Genomic DNA, 22400 nt, shown 5'->3' on the forward strand with positions numbered 1-22400 from the left:
CCAGCCATAGTAAGTTCAAAGCGATGCTTCTGTAGTTGTGTAGTAAAGACTGTATTTGCCATCTGAGTCCTTGTGGATTTGTTCTCACTGCCTCTACTTCTTTGCACTTCCTGAATAAGTACAGCACTTCTTCCTAAGTGTTTAAATTTTCATTTACTAGGCTGAGACTTCTCATTAGGCACCAGAGACTCAGTCTAATGCTTAAAATCACTGTGAGTCATTACTGTCACCTAACTGGATGTTGGATTAGGCACTAAAACTTGGGCTCCATGAGCCTATGGATTCATCCTTTTTCCTGAAGGCAATACCACTTTCACTGAAAATGAAAGCGAAGTAGAAAATAAGAACAGAATTGTCTTGAAGAAATGTTGGCCTATTTAAAAAAAAACAAACAAACAAAACCAAACAAACAAACAAAACCAAACCTACACACCAAAAAAAACAAACCCAACCCCCCTGACAAACTTGTAACTGCATAGCAGATAAAATTTGCTGTATTTTAAGACAGAGAAACTTCCATTTTTTCCAAGTATTTAAAATCATTTCTGAAAACAGAACAGCAAATACAGAAATAAGATAAGCCTATGCAAATAATTTAAATTTGAGTTCTCTGCAAATGAGCAAAACGTTTTCTTTTTTAAGCCTGTGTCACAGAATCCATCACTACACGTGAGCTACATGTTCTAAATGACAGAGTTAAGAAAAATTAATTAAAAAAAAAAAGAAAAAACTTCATAATTGCTTAATCATCTCCAACCTGTAAAATTGGCTGAATAGTGTTTTCTGCCTTTACACTTACTTTGCAGGTTTCCAGTCTGGTGGGTATTTTGGTCTCTTGGTACACAGAGTTTCTGTCTGACTGACCTGTTCGGGAATAAACTCAGTGGGTGTGTTGGCAGACACATGACATTCTGTTACTGTGAATGAAGTCAGAGATGATCTCAGAAAAGCCAGGTGTGCTGCAGTCGGTGTGAAACTCCGCTGTCAAAGTGAAGGCAGATTCTTTGAATACAAACTAGACTTCATCTTGTTGAGTTGAACTGGCTATCCAGTTAGTGTCTGTCTAACCCCTTTCTTTAAGTAAATACAGTCTACTGAGACTAATAATTACTTGAAACATCAGTATTTTTTAATTTTCTGTTTTGAGCTGCTAATTCTATAGCTTTTACTGTTCCTTCTCTTAAAAGATGATGTGAAGATCTTTGCTTCAGTCACTGCTGCAAAATCATGCCCCAGTGCAAGGTTGGGTAACTTGTAAATTTATAATATCCACTTACCATGGAATTACAAATTGACAGTTTCTGTAGCTCTTCCATGTATTTCATCCCTTGGAAGAGCTTCATGTTTGGTGGTAAGTATCAGTGAGAATTAAGGAATGAAACTTCCTCTTAAGACTAGAGCTTCTGATTTCAAGCACTGAATATTATGGGCCTTAAAACCTAGTTTTAACATTGTTCTAAGCTAGATTTTGAAGTGGGGGCAAATGTTTTACTGTGTATCCTTGTCAGTTTCTTTGTATGCAACATCATCTTGTGTCAGAAGAACCTGCTAAACCTTTATGTGTGGACTACGTGGACTCAGTGTGACTCTTGCTGGAGTTCACGGGTGGTCACTGCAACCTGGCTTCCCTTATGTTCCTGGGCGATGTTGTGTTTCCTGGCAACAAGATGCAGATAGCAGCGTGTTGAACCTTGCTGAGAGGCTGCAAACATGCTAGAACAGCTCATCGTTCACATGGTTACCGCATTATTTGGCCAAAGCTATTAATCTCTTGTGGTCAGACAAGCTTTACAGGCCTATCTATACAGATTGCGTACAACAAGGAAATGTCTGTTCAGCAGTTTGCATGTCCAAGAAAGGCTGTGCGGAAGCCAGCCTGACAACCATTGGGTGGTAGCTGTTCATTCTCCTTTGCTTTAAACATAGTTTATATGGCACAGTAAGTAATGCTTACAGACTGCATGCGTAGCATTGCCATTGTGTGCTGCTCCAAGAAAGTTGGGCTGTTCAAGAAAGTGTTGGGCTTACTGGCTCAATTAGAGAATAAGCTCTAAATTCAAATATGATGTTCTTCAAGTAGCTATTTATGAAAATCTTTCTTCATCTTAATGTTATTGAGGTAATGTAAGAAAACAACATTGAAACAACCTTTCACCTCAGCGAACATGATCTTAAAGTAGAAGTGCTGAATCTTGTCTACTTACTTTGTAATATGACTGCCTGAGATTTTTGTTGCAGTTTGGCCTCAAACTGAATATAAAACTGTAATAAATTGTTTATATTTTTGCTTTCTGAAGTCTATCAAGTACTTAGACCCAAATACTAAACTATCTAAACAAGTGGGGGATATGAATTTAAACAGGTTAAAGTACTTAGAAGCTCTCAGTTTTCCTCATACATGTGACGAGAGGCCCTGGAAAAGTTCCAGCTTGCAGCTAAGTATTGGAGAGAACAATGCCAAGTACTGCTTTCCAGCATGAGAGTACCCAAGCTGGGATATTTTAAGATGCTCTTTAATAAGGGGAAATACTTGGCTGCAGAACTGAACAGGTTTTCCCCACACGCACCTGTCTGATCATGCATGTGTTGCTTTTCAAAATAAGCAACATCATTACTGATTATACAAGGATTTATTTAAAACATCTCTGCGGTTCCTGACCCATCAGTTCTCCTGCTTTGGCTGAAAATTCCACCCCTTCTCTTGGCAAAGAGACATCCCTGTGTGCCACGGGAACTGCAGCGTCTGTTCAACTATGTGTACAGCAGCATCTCCCAAGTCAATGAAACAACAGCTTCTCATAGTTGCTTTGATTTCTTTGTTGTTGGTTGTTATTATTATTATTATTTCTGTAAGTTTTATGAAATGGCTCCTTCTAGCTACTAGAAGAGAAAGGCCAAATGAAATGGCTCCAGTCAGGGAAAAGCAGGTGGTGCTTATTCTGCCTGGGAGCAGTTGACTAATTACTCAGTATACATGCATAGTTCTTGGATGAAGTCGGAGTAAATATTGTGTGTTCCCCAGTAGGATTATCAATGGGACTTGGAAAGGAACAGTAAGGACAAAAATAAATGTACAGGGAAGTAGTGTTCCTTCATTCTTGTGTTCATGGAATACCTTGATTCTCTGATGTGGTTTGAATATGCTTCTATGATTTTAAAATTTTACAAAGCATAGTGGAAGCATTTCAGCTATTCAGGGACTTCTGCAGGTTATCTGACTGATTGAGTAGTTAAATTTAGGAAGTTATCTTTCTGATCTGCACAGCTGCCACAGTGTACAAGATAACTTGTGTGTTATTGATAACACTGGAGATGAGAAAACAGCTGAAATTCACTGTGCCTGCTGATTTTGTGTGTGGTGTTTCTTGAATATACACAGCTGAATGGTTTTGAGCTTCTTTGCTTCTAGCAAGGAATTAAATACAAGACAAAGACTCTAAATAAAAAAAGCATGTAAAGTGATTTTAGAAGTGTTTGCCGTGTGCTTTTTAATAGTATGGTTCAATGAATTCTTCTTGGCTCCACTTTATAGTATCACTTACATATGAAATAAAACTAATTGGCTTCTAGCTATACAAATCTAGGGAAGTTAGAAGCGTTATGTTGAGCTGCCGTGGGAATCAGCAGTTGCTCCTGTATCCCTTTTCTTGTTTCACGTCAATAAACAGATAACAGTTTTGAAAACAGCTGTCACCTGCCTTCAGGTTGAGGTCAGTCTGTTCCCTGTGTACTTACAGTAATAAAACAGTCCTTTCTGAAACAAAGATTTATACTTGGTGAAACAGATTGCTCGGGAGAGTTGCTTACAGGTAATCCAGCAGGCACACGGTTGTCACATTGTCTGCCTGTCCATTTCAGTAAGGATGAGGAACAGAAAGAGTCTGTTAAAACTATTTCCTTAGTAGGAACAGTGATCGTGAAGTTCCTTCCTAGTTGGTACAGGTATTTGCTGAAATCAGTAGGGATTTGAGCTGTGTAATAATTGCAAAATTTTATACTTGTAGTTAAGTGTATCTAGGAGTTCAGTTTTAGGAAGCTGGATGGGGAGGATGTGACATGCAATGTTAGATGAAACATTCAGAAATCAGAACAACCAGACTTGATGATCACTAGTCAATGTTAGACTTGTGTATGATCATCTTTTGTAATGCATTGGTGAAACTGATGCAGTTTCAGTATTTATTGTAAATTTCAGAGGTATTTTAAGCCCTGAGATTGGATAGAATTCTAAAAAAAACCAAGCAAACCAACCACCCAAACTGCCCCCCAACAACAAGAAAACAATCCACAAACAAAACATGACCAAAAAATACCCAGGCCTGTCTGTGCAAAACATTTGTGAAAAATGCGGCTTTGAAAATGAGGTTCCATCTAAGTGCTGGAGAAAGTGTTCATTTTACAGCTTTGTGAAAGCGAATGCCTTTCCTGTGACCTGAAAACCCTTTCTTTTATCAACTCCGTTGCTACTCAGAGCTCGGCTTGTGCTGTCTCTAGAACATCTGCTGATACAGAAATATAAGTTAACAAACAAAACTCTGCAAAATGTATCCTCATCAGGTGCAGGTAGGAGACCTTTGAAACCAGCAGTCTCTCTCAGACAAGGACATCCATGTTTATCCTTTACTGCAAATGGAAGATGTAACTTAGGTTTGAATTATGAAATACAGTGCATGCAGTAATACTTGGAAGATTTGAATGGGTTTGACATCCTCTTTGCTACAGATTTTTAGAACTTAGCAGCACTTCACACCAAAGGACCACTTTTACCCCGTACCTCCTGTTCAAAAGTGGCCAATAGTGGATTTCTTAGTGGGACAAACATACTTCTCAGCAGAGTGTTACCTTCCAGCAGTCATTCCTCAATGTCTTCCCGATCCAGGGGATGGTATCTTGGTGTGTGAGAAAGAGCTTGATTCCTTGCCCTCCCTGTCCCTTTCCCCCCACCAGGAAAGATCTGGAGCTAGGCTTTCATTTAAGCTGTATGTATATCTGGACCAATACACCAGTAGTAGTTTCAGATTTACAAACACACAAGTCAGGCAAGACCCTTTCACTGTGAAAATCACAGAAGATTTTCAGGTACCCCCAGTCACCAATAGTAAGGCAGGGAAAGCCTGCCTTTCCAGCTTTTAAAAAAATATAGGGAAAGCAGTAAAGCTACTGCTATATTGGTAGATTTTTTCCTTTTCTCTGATGATGGAGCCTGTTAAGTGTAAAGGTAGATCTTTCTGTAGCACCTTTCTCTTTTCTGAGTCTGTCTTGTTGACCACCACCTGCATGGCTTACGGTCACAGCAGAGAGAAGCAGTGTGACATGATGAGGGAGTAAATTAAGTAGAATATGAAACTAATTTCCTGCTCTGTCACCTGCTGCCCCTCTGTTCAGTTTAAGAATGATGAGATACTGATAAGATCAAGACCGCAGGATCATGTTTAGTAGCTTGTTTTTGTTCTTGCCCTCATGTAAAGTATTGCTTCTGTGAGGGAAGTTCCTAGCTCCTTTCATGCTCCCTATGGCAGTAACTAGGATTTGGCTGCATTTTTATTCCTGCATTGTGAAGAGTTCGTTTATGAATGTCCCTTCATGAGTGTTACCTGAGCTCTTGCTTACTATTACTTCTTATGGAACTGGGATTGGTTTAATGTGAGCAAATTTTGGCTGCTGTTGTCTAAGATCCGATGTTCCTATTTCAGTACTTTGCTTAAGAAGAAAGACCTCATAAAGACAATATACTTGGAGGATCCCTCACCCAAAACTGGACTACAGCCTGCAACTTCAAAAAACTGTTTGCTGCAAATAAGATTAAATATTGCTCATTTTGGGTCACCAGAAAGTGTAGATGCCAGACATACCTGCTACAGTAACTGAGTTCATTTTGTCTTTCCAACGTATGTACAGAAGGTTTTTGTACCTGTTTAAATCTTTTAAGTTAATTTGTTCCCCTGAGTGGTTTTCAGCTTGTTGCTGTTGCAGACAGGAACTGGTTTAGTCATAGAGAGAAAATCAACAGTTTCATCATCTGAGTGGTGTTTAACTCTCAGTCTTGATTCGTGTCACAGCTGTTCTGATGGGAACCAAGTTTCATTTCCTGTACAGACCTTTGTTGATCACTAGGTTTCTGTTTTTTCTGAACCCTATTTGTGGTAGGACTCATGACATGTAACTGAACTTAGCAGAAGAGTTTGAAACCACACGTATTTTCATAGCACTTACAAAAATATTTCTCCTTGTCATCTATTCGTACATAACATCTAGTGAACATGTGTCATATTGAACGGAAAGAGCACAGACGATGCACGCATTAGGCTGAAGTTCCTCAGAAGGATGCAAGGAAGAGCAAGCCCAAATACTCTTATTTTAGCAGAAAAAAGACTTCAGTGTTGTAACTTTGTAGTTGATGTACCTTCTCATTTCAGTGTCTTGAAGAGATTATGTCTTTGTGTTACTCCTTATAGTTAAGGTGCAGAGAAAAAGTTGAGGAACCAGGTTCTGCTTTGAAAACACATGTGGAGTTTTTATTTTTATCTACACTGTTGTACAGCACCAGATCTGGGTTTGTGTGACGTGTTCTTAAGAGTTTTCAATGTATTTATTCTTTCAGTGCAGATGTTTTATAGACCTTTATTTGGTTAGTCGGTGAAGTTCTTAAGTAATCTTTGTTCCCACCTCTGTTGCAGATTCTCTGTGGGACTTGGGGGAAGCTATTTTAGTCTCTCTGTGTATCTGTCTTTCCCAGGGAAAAATGGGGATAGTGATTTTCTACCTCAGAAGCAAGATGAGGCAAAGTTGTGGTGTTTGCAGAGGGGCATATTTTTTTTTTTCTGTAGAAAAAAACAGCATTATTTTTATTACTGGTTTCAAGCTGTACAGAAGGCTGTTGCATTTGCAAAGAGGTACTGGGAGTAACACTTTGCCCCACCAAGGTATTTGAAGTACATTTCCTGCTTTCCCAAATGTCTGACAAACATTTAGCCTTTCTAATCTCCTTCCCACCTTCTCTAGGCTGATATTTCAGATAGAGACTTAAAAGTCCACCAGTAAAAAACAGTAGATTTTTTTTTTTTCTTTTATCATGTTAGCTACAAAACTCTCCTTTTCCTTTACATAAACTGCCCAAGGAAAGCATAAAGAGCAATAGACCCCTTTCATGGAGCTCATCTTTTGGAGATGGTGAAGAGGAAGTGTTGGGAGGGGCCTGTTTCACCCCTGTGCACAAGAAAGGGTTTTAGTTGTTGGGTTCATGTATATTTGTTCTGCCACTGTCATCGTCACAGCACCTGAATGTTTCATCACCATTACATGGGAGCATCTCCCGAAGGTGCAGATAGTTGTGCAATCACGTGTGTGAGATGTGCTACGTGTTCTTTCATGCTCCCTTCAGGGCACAAAACAAGGTGATGTGTGCTTGGTTTATTGTTGGTTTTCCTCTCTCCTAATCTATATGTTATCAATAGTCTGTACATTATAGAAGATACCCTTTACTTTAGATAGTGTACACTGTATCTCAGAAGTAATAAATCATTATACTGTGTGAAGATAAAATTATTTTATGCTAAAGAACGTATCAGACATTACCTTGAGCATCTCGCATTCTTACTGTTCTTGAACTCTAAATTTGGGGTCTTTTACTTGTATTAAGGCCTCAAACAGTTCAGAGGTACAGTTGTCACATTTGCTTTCACCACTGGTGTCCTAAAGCTGAAGCCAGGAATGTAATCACACAACCACTTGCTGCTATCACAATTTTTTGCTATGGCTTTGCATTATGTAAGCTGGTTATATACTTTTTAATATACAGAGGAAGTGCTTTAACTGAAGACCTATTATTAAACAACTTTGCTCTAGGATTTCGGAGCTTAAAAGCTAGTGAATGTTACAATTTGAAAAAGTTAATACTTCTGAATAGAGAAATACACAGTTAAAGAATGTAAACAAGCATTGGAGTAATATATATTTATGTGAATCAAGGGGTTTTGTGAAAGAGTATCTTTCCATATTCACAGTGTTATAATGGGGGGAGGAGAATGAGATAGGTTTTTGGGTATATAGTGTGTTTTTCAGATGCAGTCACTTAAATAAATGCATTTGTCTAAAATTTTCAGCTGTATAAAATAATGCAGTGTTATTCCGAATAATTTACTATTAGGTAGAAAATGTGGAGTTTGAACATTTTTAGTTAAAATACTATTAGGAAGAAATTCTTCCCTGTGAGGGTGGTGAGGCACTGGCGTGGGTTGCCCACAGAAGCTGTGGCTGCCTCATCCCTGGCAGTGTTCAAGGCCAGGTTGGATGGGTCTTTTAGTAACCTGGTCTAGTGGAAAGTGTCCCTGCCCATGGCAGGGGGTTTGGAACTAGATGATCTTTAAGGTCCCTTCCAACCCAAACCATTTTGTGATTCTAAGATACTATTCAGGGAAAGAAATAAAAACCTGTTGTGTAGATATTTTGATCACTTAATCTTCTGTTAATGGGAAGTAGTGTTGTAAACTGCTACCAACTTGAAAAATAGAAATACCATTTTTAAAGCATCCCTAATTCAACAGAAGTTTGAGTTTCAGGAAAATTCTACTACTCATCCTTAAATAGCTAAAGCTTTTCTTGTTCACAGCTAAGGGGGATGGATAGAGGATATGATACCAAGAAATACCTCGACCACATTTTTTTTCTTCAAGAAACAGAGATTGATTTTTTGGCTTCTGATCTGCACTTCTTATTCTGAGAGAAACTTATAGTAAACCCAGATAACAACTGCACAGAGCCAGTGTCCCTATCTTTAATTGAAGAGTGATGGATTTGTATTAACCAAGCTGAAAGCCAGCACTAGGTGCGTGGGAGCTTTGGAAGCAATGCTCTGCTCTCTGTGTCACAGGCACGCTCCAAAAGGTCGGTCACTGAGGAACGCTGTGACCTTCACAAACAGACTGAGCAGTTCTATTTAAGAATGGGAAAACAAGAACATGTAATGTGTGGTATCGTACATAGGCTTTCAAAAAGAATATTTGAAGGGGTGGTAATCACCTGTTTCAGGTCTTGATGCCTGGGTTGTTCTTTCAGTGAATTGTCAACATAAATCACAGAGCGATGACCATCCTGTCTTCCTCAGTTTGCTTACAAGGGAGGGGAATCTGAAGAGGTAGAACCAATGAGCTACAAAAATGTAAAAAATTCCAAACAGCAGACATTACAATTATTACATTTTTCAGTACTGAGAAACAGTTTGGCACATTCTATACAGCTTTTGCAGAAAAATATTTAGCCTTCAGAGAAACTGTTTTCATGGTAAGCTGTTATTAAGCTGCCAGCTTTATAAATCTTAAACAGAGTCTTAGAAGATACGTAGATGCACACTAGCTGTGCACAGATTTTGTTTGTTGAAGAAAAAAAATTGCAATTTATTGTACTGTAATTGTATGTGAAGTTTTCATGTTGTTACAGCACTATTAGAAGAAAGCCGTATTAGTTCCCCACCTGTTCTGCAGTTAGAACATGTCTGCATGCAAATGCCCTTTTTTGCATATGCACTCTGAACCCAGAATTTTAGGAGGTCATCCTGAAGATGTGCTTGTTCTACATTAAAAGCATGAGGAAACGCAGACTGATACTGTGTTCATCTCAGAAAGAGTTTTTCCTTATACGGGGTCCCTCCCATTGCATTACTTTGATTCTCCTTGCTTTGCTGCGGAGCTGTGTGTCTGTTGGAGACCGTATTTTAGCACAGTTAAGCCCATATTAGAAATACCCAAGTCATGTTATTGGAAGCCAGCCGTGTTTCAAGAGCCTGTGGAATTTGCTTTCCAGTCTTCAAAATTTAACCTTTAACTTTTTAGGATATTAACCAGTATGTTATTACTTTTAAAAGAGTTCAGTGTGCTAGTGGATAATCTTTATCATGGTTATAATGTAGGTTGGTTTTCAGATTCTCTTTGATTTACACTGCATTGGCATAGAACTACTGCAAACATTTTTTCATTACCAGTTTTCACACTACCACATGCAACATACAGAGTTATAATAAAATTAAATAATCCTCTGGGGTTTACCACCTTGAGAAGAAGATAATATACTCATGAAGAAAAGATTTTCTATTTTGTTGCACTTTCTTGGAGGTCACAGATCTTTGGAGTAGGGAGAACTGTGTTATGGTATTTGACTTGAAAAGAGATGGAAGTGAGAATGAATGCTCAAATTATGAGGTTCGGTACTGAGAAATAGCTTTGTGGGTATTTGTTTCATACAATGTGCAGCACAGTATCTAGGGGTCTTGATTCAGGGCTTGGATTTGTCAGTGCAACATAACCTCAGAACAGTGAGTCAAACTCCTCACTCCGAAAGGATAATATAAATAATATCAATTGTTAAACGTGCTTTTCTCAAAAATGACAGCTTTGTTAGGCACTGGGATTCAGAACTGTAAGACAGTGTTTTGAGAAGAAAAAGCAAATGGCCCTAAAGGAGCATTAAAAATATATTCATGATGAAATTCACTCAAAAAATCATGCTTGTGGTGCTGCCTGCAAATACTATAAACAATAATACCGCTTGATATTTCAGACAGATGATTTCCTCATGATTTCACACACTGTTTTCAAATAAAGTAGACTGTAGCTTTTATGGAACAAAATGACTGCATGCGAGGAAGGTGGGGTGATCTGTTACTAGATTTTTTCACTCCAGAAACGGGGGGTGGGGTGGTGGTTTTTTTTAAAGCCTTATGTTTACTTTCAGTCCCTTTGTACTGGTCATTTATTTTGCTTAGTGCTACTTTTCCTTCTGACTACATCTGTGCTGTATCACTTGTATCTGACGCTTGTCTTGTCGTGCTGCTGTTATATGTGTTTTCTTGAGTTGTGTGGGTGCCTGTGCACTAGCTTCTGATGCAGTGGGCTGTGGAATGCCAGCTTTAATTAGTGTATCAAACATCTTGCAGTGGGATGCAGCTTGGATGGGAAGACACAGGTTATTAGAATGCACCTATGCAGAATAGCTGGTTTCCTCCTATACCCATAGTTTAAGTGTAATGATTTTGTATGTCATTGACACGAGTAGGGAACACACTGTTAAGTCTCTAATGGATTTGGTGTGATAGTGTCATCTTGACAAAATTTTTGTCTTAATTAGTGTGGTTCTGTGACAGTTTTTAGAGAATCACGTGCAGGGAACCGGGAAGGTGTTCCTTTTAGGTAGGAGTTCTCAGCGTAAAGGGGAAGAAGGCTGGCTGGAGCCGTTGCTCCTGCGGGCAGGTCTGCTGTGGAGGGGACAGGCAACCACAGAGTGAATCGTCCCTGAAATGAGTCAGACAAAACCCGTGCTGGGGGGCCTTGGTCTGAGGTGCTGGGGGAGCTGCAAAAAGAATGACCTCTGTGTCCAAAGAATTTTAAAAGTAGCTCATGGACTTGCATTTTTAAGACATCTGATTTGACTTTTGGGACTATTCTATATCTTTAAGTCTTACATGAATGCTTATTGAAAACAGAGCAATCTAAATTTACCCAAACAGCAGTGGATCAGATTGCCTGATTGTGAACCCATAGAAAGAGACATGTTGTCCTTTTGTCTGTGTCAGGAAAGCGCTTAATACTTCAAACTGGGCTTAGCACTTCACAGACCCAAATGCAATTAATTGATGATGATGAACACCAAGAACAGCTATGCACCTGTACCTCCTGTTGAGGACTGAAGGATCCTTCCAGCTGATCATAATTTTTTAAAGTGGGAACTCTTCAGTAGTTTTCTGTGGAAGTAGTGTAATAAACCCCCTCAGCAACGTACCAGTAAGAGTGTGAAATAGCTAGCAAAATTGCAGCCATTCTCAAGCAACTCTGCATTCATCAAATCATATAGATGTTGAGAATAGCTGTCACTTGATGTGGCAAATTTCATACACAGTACTTGATCTCTGTGGTATTAATGTGCCAATATTTTAAAAATAAACTGTAGATTTAAAGTATCAGCTTGGTTTATGTTTACTGTTAAGAATTCAAAGAAAATATTTTATATAGTCCCAAAAGCTGCATTTCCAATTGCCAAAGATTAGTAACTGTTAATGAATACCAGTAAGATGACAACTTGCAAAGAGATTATAAAAGTCAAAACCTAATTATGTAAACAGCATTATTTTGGAAATATGTTAATCCCAGTTAAAAAAAACCCCGATTTCTGTAGGGAATGAATATTAGTGTCATTTCTTCCAATTTCTATGAATTTCATCAGATTTTGATTGCTAATAAACCAGTGATTGTCTAACAATCAGCAGAGCTGTAGAACTCTGTGTTTTACTTGAGACTGTTCTTTCATTTGATGTCTTTCTCTTAACACTGACTAACGAAACAGCTTTAGAAACTGTTTGCTGAGGCATTCTACAGTCACTGTTAAACATGACTCTGTGAAGTGTAGAGGAAGTGCCCTTTTATTTTTGCCCTTAGTTTATCTAAGACTTTACCCTTTATGGGTATACTCTGGTTCTTAATTTGTAGCATTCTATTGTTGTTAGGTTCTTTTGGAAGCACCAGTCAATGAAGTTGCATACTGGTGTTGATTTTTTGTAGCTGCAATATAGCTACTCAAAAAAAAAAAAAAAAAAAAAAACCAGTATTCCTCAGTGTAGGCTCCATAATTGTGAAATCATGTTTCCTTTTCATATTATGGTAGTTCTCTTCTGCAGCACGTGATGAAAGATATTAAAACTCTCTGGTGGATTGGCAGCAGATGCTCCTCACCTGGAGCAATTTACATTTTCTTTTCTTCCCTGAAGCACTAACTTTCACAAGAATAACCTTTTGAATAGTATGTGGCTGCTTCATCAAATACGGTTGTGTGATGTATTTACTTAGCTGTGCTCAAAATGTCAAGGATATGTATATTGATTTTTGTACTGTTCATGCATACTGAATAAATACCACTGGTCTAGGAATACTGCTGGGTTTGGTTTTATGTCTTCCTGTGCTGAAGGCCATGTTTTTTCTACCATTGTCCCTGGAGACATTTGAAGAGTTACTTTGCCTTCATTGCTCTTCAGTGTCCTCAATTAGCTTGTCTCTGTGTTGTGCCCACTTCAAGCTTGTGGGACATCCTCATGTTCACAGCCTCATGTGACCCAAGCACAGCCAGATTCAGGGTATCTCTGAAGAGGGCCATGCCAATTATAGTTCTGACTGGCTCTTTTACTACCTCTGAAATATCTTTTTAATGGATTACAGAAAGTGAGAATTCTGTTTTTCTTGTTCTTTCCAGGGGACATGAGTTTTGGGTGGATTTGAATATTATGAAATTATACGAAACTGTTGAGTTTGATCAAATGCGGCGGCTGTCCACACCTTCCTGCCCCAGCTCCAGCTCCAGCTCCTACACAGTCTGGAAATACTTCTGCAGGGACCACTTTGGCTGGAGAGAATACTCAGAGGTATTTAACATATTTGAGAATCCTGCTTTTGGATTGTAACCAAAACTCTTATGTACAGTATATACTATTTTTGTACATTTTTAGTCTGTTTCCTCTTTGAACATTCAGGAAAGTTACTTAGGAGTTATTGTTGAGGAACAAAATCAAGAAGGTCAATATTGAACTGAAAAAGCAGTAAAAGGAGAATTCTGCTCTGCTGGACTGCAGCTTGAATTACGCATGAAAACATCGGAGACACAGAGGCTGACCAAATTGTCAAATTTGAGAGCAAACTGGACATGTCAGTACCAAGAATGGCCTTTCTAATCCCTAGAAATCTGGTTTTAAGACAGGGGGGACAGCTCTCTGCAGCCTTTTTAACTCAACTGTCATTCAGCTATGCAGTTTTTAATTTATTTACCTGTCCCCAGAAATACTGCAATGCAGGACATAGGCCTCCAGAATCACTGGATCCAGCCCCCTGCTGTCTCATTGGCTGCACTGTACACTGCTGCAGCTGGATGGGCCACAAATGCCCCTGCTCCTTAGGGGCCTTTTCCTACATGTCTAGTTTAAATCTATCCGCTGATGGTTTATGGACACTTGTTCTAGTGTCACCGCTGCCCACTGGATTTTAACAGCCACAGTTTTCCGTTTCAGGTTGTAAGTAGGCCGTCTCTCTTTCAACTCGTTAACCCCAATTATGGACGCAGAAACCACATCCACTGTCAAACGGTATTGTGCTAGCCAAAACCTAACCAAACCAAACCCAGAATACTTCTATTCACTTCATTCAAGTAAGATCTCCAGTAAGACTTTTAAATACTTGTTGTAGTTAAGAACTCATCTTTGGCTGGCCAGAGTTGTGCATAATATTTTGAATAAAACCTTACCAGTGTCTCATAATTTTGGCAGTGTAACCTAGATCACATTCACCTGTTTCATGCATCATGCTGACTTTATAAGCTTAAGGCAGAGCACTATATGCAATTTAGGGCTTTGCAAATGCAAAAAAACCACTGGAGAGAGTCTGGAAGAAAGCACCAAAAATAACAAGAAGTTTAGGATGTTTGACCTGTGAGGAGAAGTTAAAAGAAGTGGGTTTCTCTAGCATAGAAAAGAAAGAAGAAAGAGAATATATTAATACATAAAATATCATTCTACAGCAGACTTCTGCTTTTCGCGAAGACAAAAAGTAGGTGATTTATGGTAAGGGAGTTTTAGGTTAGATACTGGGAATAACATTTGACATGTAAAAATACGACAGCACCAGCACCAATTACATAGAAAAGTTGTGAAACCTGCCTTGTTGGCACATCTTGCAAACACGTAATAGGACATTTTTCAGCAGTCCAAATATACTTGTGCCTCAGAGCACAAGGGGAGAGAGAGGAGAGAGGAAGGGAGTAGAGAGAGGGATTCGCTGAGGTCTTGGCAAGCATATTACATTTTGAACGCGTAATTTATCATGTGTATGTTTTTGTTTTCTTTATTTCTTGTAACAGCCTGTTGTAAGATTGATAGAAGAAGCCAGCTGCCGCGGTCTGAAAGAGGTTCGGTTTGTTACTTGGCATAATCAGTATATCTTAAACATCAAAGATGGATTCCAGCAAAATGCGTGTTTCAGAAGAGAAATCAAGAGGAGACCCCTTCTTCGCTCATGCATTGTGCTGATGCCATTTTTACAGTACGTATCCCAGCAAAATGGAAACTGCATTTGTTTTCCATGTTGGTGTGTCCACGAGAACTGTATTCCTTAAGATGTGATGAGGAAATAGGCATCATTGGGTAGAAAAATCGGAAGCAATAATAAAAATTCTCAGTCATATTGGCAGCTCTCGCTTGCCGCTTCTCAAGATAAACACTATCCGAGGAACTCCTTACTGCTAGGCTGTATTTGTTATTTAAAGGTTATGATGTACCTTGTGGATCTGAGAACATCAGAAGCACAGACGTACTTAAACTTTGCCAAAGGACTGTTCAGCTTTAGGCATCTCACTGGCTATAGCGAGCTAACAGTTATAGGTCCCATAAAGATGAGCATTCAACAACATATTATAAATTTCAAGCACAGTTAAAACATGCCTTGTTTTTATGGTCATCTCAACTGGGGGTTAACGTGCTTGTCCATGAAAGGCAGAATGAGGGAAGTGTTGCAGTGTAGTCATTTTTGATTACAACTCATAAAAATGCCACTTTTGTGATCTCACCATCACAGTTGGAAACATTGTTGTCAGAGTTCAGTAGTTAGCAACCTATTGCGGTGTTAGCAAAGGGGTGGAAGTCATTAGTCTGACTGTCCGCTTAGCATGCTGGGCCAATCAAAGATGCTTTAACTGCTGCAGTAGGGCTAGAATGCTCATTAGCGTGCAGAGTCGTTACTGCATCTAAGTGTGAGGTGAAGAGAATTTGGTCAGAGCCTCAAAACGTGATTGTTAGAAAAATTTTTAGATACAGTTTTACAGGAAGGAAACCCAAAATCATTGAAAAGATACTGGGAGGATGCAGGTAAAGAGACTGTGTGGACTTTCTAGTTATACCATTTCAGATTTTCATCATGATGAAAAATAAGGATTTCAGGTATTCTCCTGATGTTTTGCTAGCAGTGACTATTTTACTACAGTGTAACTTTATAATTTTGGGATATGCTAGAATTATAAAATTCCCTCAAATCTTAGTGGACCCTTGAGTGTTACGCTCACAGGGGCTTGACTATAATTATTCATGCCAGCTACCCAATCTATAAAATAAACCCTGAAATTTCTGTTGTTCTGTAGTAAACCTCATTTTTATTTTCTTTATCTAAAGACCTTGTAATGCTTCATTGAAAATCTGCTGATTCTTAGTAAGGAACAAAAGAGTATTTTAAATATTTATGAGAGCTATCTGTAAGAAGTCAGTATTTGCCTCCACTTATCACAAAGATTTTTTTATTTCCCTCCCCTCCAACCTGCTTAAATCTGTTACAAAATTAGGAAAGAATTATTGAATATAAACTGTGAGAATTGGGTGACAAATGTTAACTTTTTAATGGCTTCCCTTGTATGATAAATGTTTATAAATAGTTTACACTAGTCAGAGGAAATTAGCAAAGTACACCAAAGATTGCAGTATTTTTGTTGTGCTTGATATCTTACTCATTAATCCATAATCTACTGTTTTCTGTGACTGATCTTCCAGTCCATGTGTGAGTGAATGAGGTTCTACAGTAATATTTTTTACCCACTGACTTTAGGAGGAAAAAAATATATTAAATGCACACTGTCATATTGCAGACTTCTATCTTAATAATCATTCTTAGAAAAATCATTGTTTGAGTTTCTGTTAAACTATTAATAAACAGAAGAATTCTGAGTTGAATCAAATCCATGCAAATCTTTTTAGCTTTGAACAGCAGGTGAAAGCCACATGAACACTTCTTTAAAAAGTATGTCTGCTCTGAACAGTGAGTGCTGTTACAGTTTACTGTCTGTCTGATCCAAATCAAATGTATCAGTTTAAAAATAGACTTTTTTTCTCCAAACATTTTTTCTAGATTTGAAAAGCTCAAGCTGCAATCAGAAAATCACATTAAATTATGGGTCCTACCAAAAAAATCACATACAGTTCTTTAATGCTTATATAGCACTAGCTTTAAATGTACTGAAAGGCAACCTTAATTGACATTTCTGTAGGTAAGATGTTAATAGCAGTAGCATTCTTGTTTATCTAGATAATTATGTTGGCTCTGCAGAGAAAAGCAGGCTAATGAGCAGGGACAATCAGAAACTGCTGTTACTGTGTTTCGGTGTACCTGGAGGACAGGTTGGCTGGGTGCAGAAGTCACGGTTCTGTGTCTTTTCAGGCAGCATCATGCCTGAACAAAAGAAGATTGATTCCTGAAGAGTCACTCTGGAGAAAAAAGCTTTGACTTTAGCAAAGTTTTGAGAGTTTGTTTGTTCTCCAGGAAACTTTCTTTTTAGGGAATTGAGTTTCCCTATTGTTCCTGTGTGTAAAATCCAGTTGCCTATACTCAGGAAGGCAGGATTTGTCCTTGGATGTTGTCAAACCTCAGCTTCCCCAAGAGGAATATGCAAAGGATTTACTTTCCCCATTTCCTCCTAGTCAGAGCACGTTTCACCTTATGTTTTGGCAGTTTTATCTTATCAGAACACAAGTGACCTAGAAATTTTATGAACTTTATTGTTCATTAAACTTTAATGGATTCTAATTTAGGATCATCTGTGGGATTTAGAGACAAGAGATACCTTGTGTCTTTCCAGACAGATAGTGGGTACCTGTGACTTCATAGGCTGTCCTAACAAGAGCTGCCTTCTTCCAAGTGCACCATTCCCATTTGCATTCACTGTGGGTTGGGCCTGGAGTCATGGCAGCATTTCCTATTAAAATATTTTGGTAAAATACTCATCTGGTGAAGTTTTGGTAGTTCCATGTATTTTTGCAACTGAAGGGGAACCTCATCAGCTTGCAGGAGCTGAAGAGCTGTGCATTTGAAGTGTGAAAATCGGAGTCTGAACATGCAAGCTTTACATGTTCAAAGTATTTGCATTGACGTAAGTGGGAGAACTCCAATAAGTAAGGATTATTCAGATGAGTAAGGCTTGTTTGTTCGGATTATAATCAGGTGAACATAAGCCACAAATATCACACTCCTTATCTGAATTTAGCAGCTTCAAGAGTATGAAAAAGCTCCACAGAGGTGCACATATTTGTTAAGAACAAAGTCTTGCCCCACCACAGTCAATGTCCTTAACTGGATTTTACTAGTGTCTGTTCTTTTTCTGGCATCCATGCTGCTGCTTTTCTCCTTCACCCTTTCCTGACTTCTTACCTGGCAGCACTCCCAAGAGCAGGGGCTGGTCTGTTACATGAAAATAAGCAACTGCAAATGCAAATCTACATCTGGCCTGCACAAATGAAAATGAGAGCCTTCCTCAGCATGATACTGGGTAGTACTGAAAACATAGCATCTCCTACATAATCAGCAAGTTTTGCCTACAAAATTATTTTAGTTGGGTTTATTCATTATTCATACTGTATAAGAAAGTGGATGTTTCTACTCCTTGTATTGTATTTTGAGGAAATTAGGTTAAATGTTGCCACATTATTAATCTTTTCCAATTCTGTACATCCTATTTGCTATATTAAAACAATGAATACTTTATAGCTAACATACAGAATAATTGTATTTGGTAGCGTTCTGCCTGTCTATAGTTTGTAACCCCATCCCAGAACGTAAATAATGATGATAGTAGGCTTTTAAACCCCACCAAGCAATAAGATTTCCCTATGTGGAAGAGCATCCCTGAAAGTCAAGTTTTTGATGTTTGTTTGTGTGGATAGAGGATTTATTAAAATAGCAGAAATAGCTGGCATGTTTAAAACAACAAGGACTAAATAAACAAACTTGGTCCCTTCCAACCCAACCGTTCTGTGAGTCTACGGTTAAAGATGTGTAAGTTGTTACAGAACTGACAAGCAACAATTGCTTAAGATACGTTGGTGATGAAATAAATGTGATTAGCAGCTCCCCTGTGATGTTTTAAGTACAAACCTTTTCTCCTTCCCCAACTAGGACCTTGGGTGGCAACTCTCCAGTACCCTCTCCATCAGCTGTACCAGCTTTGTCACATGTCTTGTCTCCAACTGCTGTTACCTCTCCAAACTTCTATCCTGAAACCTGGATTAGTATGGATCCATCTCAGGACTTCATCCAAGTGCCTGTTCTGAAGGAAGATAAAAGCTATAGAACCATTTATAACCTGTTTCACAAGACTGTGCCAGAGACCAAATATAAAATTTTGAAAATACTGAGAGTGCAGAATCAGTTTCTTTGGGAAAAATATAAAAGGTAAGATAATGCAAATACCATTATTTTGCCATAGTGGAAAAATACCTTAAAATCTGTAATTTGGGCTGAAAAATAGACATTGGTCACTAAGTAGAATACATAAACTCCAGATTTGCTGAAGAAAAGGAGCACCTTCAGTTGAACAACTTTATCTGAAAAATATCCTGAGGTTTCCTGCATAAAAGGTGTAATATACTATCTACTGATAAGCTCTGTAAAATGTATCTTCACAGAAACTTCAAAATAAGTCTAGGATATCCAGCTGAAAAATCTGTAGGTTAATTTTCAAGCCAAATTAGGAGGCACTGTTTTCATGAAATCATCTCTACATTGAAGATAGCCATTAGTGTCATGGCTCCCAAGATCATGGTGACCCAGGGCCTTGCAGTGGCCTTGCAAAGATGAAATCCTGTCTGTCAGTTCCATTCAAACCAAAGATCCTGTGTCTGAAAGTTACCATCTATTGACCACTTCGTAACTGATGGGAAATTAGATTTGGGAATTCTCTCTTCCTTCTCAAGGAAGGCAGAATCTCAGGAGAAGTTGAGGGCTGGGCTGGGTGAGCAAAGACTGACTTTCTTAGAGTGTTCCTGCTGCTCTGAGAGCATCTTCAGCCAGCCTGTCTTTCAATAATTCCTTGCTGTGGCCTCTTCTGAAGCTGTAGTGGGATTTAATTCTTGCACAGCCCTTGTTTTCACTTGGAGGAAGATTTCCTTCTGCATCTGAGGTGAAATACAGGCAAAGATAAGCAGGCATTTCTTAAGCTGCTTTGCCTTTGCTGCTATGCAGGAGGGAGACCTCTGGCTCCTGTAGTATCAGCTCAGGTCCTTTAAAATGTACCGATTTCACACAAAAGCTTTATTTGAAAGTGGAAGACCTGCTCTGCTAGCCATATGGAAATGTTTTCATATCTCCTCTTGCAGCTCTACTATTGCAGAGGATAATACTGATACTTCAAGAGCTGGAGTGGAAACTGCTTTTCTCTTGCAGATCTGCAGTGAATACTAATCTTGACTTTCCATTTTCTATTCCAGGAAAAAGGAATATATGTCAAAAAAAATGACTGGGCTTGACAGGATAATGAATGAAAGGCATTTGTTCCATGGCACCTCCCAGGATGTGGTGGATGGAATCTGCAAGCACAACTTCGACCCGCGTGTCTGTGGGAAGCATGCCACCATGTTTGGACAAGGCAGTTACTTTGCCAGAAAGGCAAGCTATTCCCATAACTTTTCCAAAAGGTCACCCAGAGGAGTTCATTACATGTTCTTGGCGAAAGTACTGACGGGAAGGTATACGGTGGGTAACCACACCATGAGGAGACCTCCACCAGTGAACCCTGGCAGCATTACCAGTGACCTCTATGACTCTTGTGTGGACAATTTCTTTGAGCCTCAGATTTTTGTCATTTTTAATGATGATCAGAGCTACCCTTATTTTATTATCCAATATGAAGAAGTTAGCAACACTGTCTCCATTTGAAAACTTGTGCTGCTGAAGTACTCATTTTAATAAACTCTCTTATCTGGCACTGGTAGCAGTTTTTGTGGGGAAAAAATATTTGAACATTGCAGAACTGATTAAATTACTTGCTTGGAAGAAACTAAATCTCAAAATACTGAAAAGGAGATCAGAAGTGACCAATTGTGCACTTGCTGTTTGATTATGTATGTGCGAATTGTAAATATTTTTCCATTGTTTATAGTTGAAAATCTGTGCCTTTTGTTATAAAACACTGTTTATTTATGTTAGTAAATATTCATGTTTAAAAGTGTGTGTGTGTGTGTGTGTGTACACGATTTCAGTTGTTATGTGCATATTAGAGCGGCTATAATAGCATGTGCCCTGATCTCAAAATCTTAAGGGTGGCCATTTTAAGATACCAGAACCAGATAATTTTCATCCCAAGTATATTAAAAAAGAGATTCTCCCAACTTCTATTTTTTATTACTGTATTTCAGGAAGATCGGGAGAGATTACAAAACTAATATCCTGCTCATACTTCAGATTATTAAACAGGACATCACAAATAAATACATCATTCTCTAAAATCAGCCCTACGATAAATGGCATGCTGTCCATGAGGACAGTTCGGAGCCCGACAGCTTCCTGGCATCTGCTGGGATGCACAGTTTATCACAGGGAGGGGAAGGGTACCTGGGCAGCTGCCGAAAGCCAGCAGGTCTGCGCTGTTGAACCCACACATGACCAGGCATGTGCTGCCAGTCCCCATTGCTGTCAGACATCCCCACTTCACAGAGGGTAGCTCTGGGGAATGGGTTTATTGGAAAAGAGACCCCAAACAAAGTCTAGTTTTGATGAGGTTGTAAATGTGATCAAGGATGGAAATTTGTGTTAAGGTCGCTTAATGAGGCCAATATTAAATGAATTTAAAAATGACTGCTGCATTAGAATAATTGTCAGCACATAATCCTCATTTAATCAGGGTATGTTTTGTGTTTTCCAGGCAGCTATTCTCAGCTCAGCGCTCGTCAGTGGGATGGAAAAGACACAGAAAGTAGTGACTGATGTTTGCAGCTGGCCCAAGCCAGCTGTGGTGAGTGGTGGAACAGGCGGGTCGCTCATTCCCAGCTCCCATGTTGCTTGTGAAGACGAGCTCTTGCGACCAGTGCATTTGTGAACATGCTCTGGGGCAAGTTTTAACACACTGGTATCTCGCAGGGCAAAAGGGGGACAGTGTGTCATGTGGCATTTCAGAGCAGGAGCTCAAACCCAGGTGATGTCGTATGGAATGACCTGGCAGCTGGCAGGAATGACCCCAGCAGAGATGCCATGGGCTTGCAGCGCAGCTCACCAGCACTGGTGCTGCAGGCGGTTTGGGGGGCCCACTGGCCACACTGGACACTTCAGAGGGACAATTGAAACCACCACATGAGGGGTCTTCTCTAGCTGTGGAACAGTCTAAAGTGGGACCAGAAATCATGTCAGAACTGTGACTTAAAACTCAGGAAAAGCTAAGTAAATAATAACTACCTCCTTTGCAAACCTAGGCATGTGCTGTCCTCTCAGCTCAGTCAGTTTTCTCTGAGTCACCTTTGAAGCACCATGGAGCACATGCCACATGCTCACCAGCCACTGGGCTACTGTGGAAGCTGGCTCATCTACTGGCTGTTGCCTCAGCTTGTTCCACCAAAGTCATTAGAAGCTCGT

General features: G+C 39.2%; 1 protein-coding gene across 1 annotated transcript in view; it reads left to right on the plus strand.

Annotated features, from left to right (window-relative positions):
* Positions 1-21003, plus strand: part of TIPARP (TCDD-inducible poly(ADP-ribose) polymerase) — a 22894-nt gene extending 1891 nt beyond the window's left edge. Inside the window, exons 2-5 of the mRNA XM_010018403.1 lie at positions 13231-13399; positions 14884-15065; positions 18954-19229; positions 20264-21003. Of these exons, the coding sequence (XP_010016705.1) occupies positions 13231-13399; positions 14884-15065; positions 18954-19229; positions 20264-20711 (1075 nt within the window). The 3' untranslated portion in view covers positions 20712-21003. The remainder of the gene's footprint in view (positions 1-13230; positions 13400-14883; positions 15066-18953; positions 19230-20263) is intronic.
* The last annotated feature ends 1397 nt before the right edge of the window (positions 21004-22400 follow it).

This window comes from Nestor notabilis, unplaced genomic scaffold (genome assembly GCF_000696875.1).
Source record: "Nestor notabilis isolate BGI_N333 unplaced genomic scaffold, ASM69687v1 scaffold32137, whole genome shotgun sequence".
In the NCBI taxonomy this organism is placed as follows: Eukaryota; Metazoa; Chordata; class Aves; order Psittaciformes; family Psittacidae; genus Nestor; species Nestor notabilis.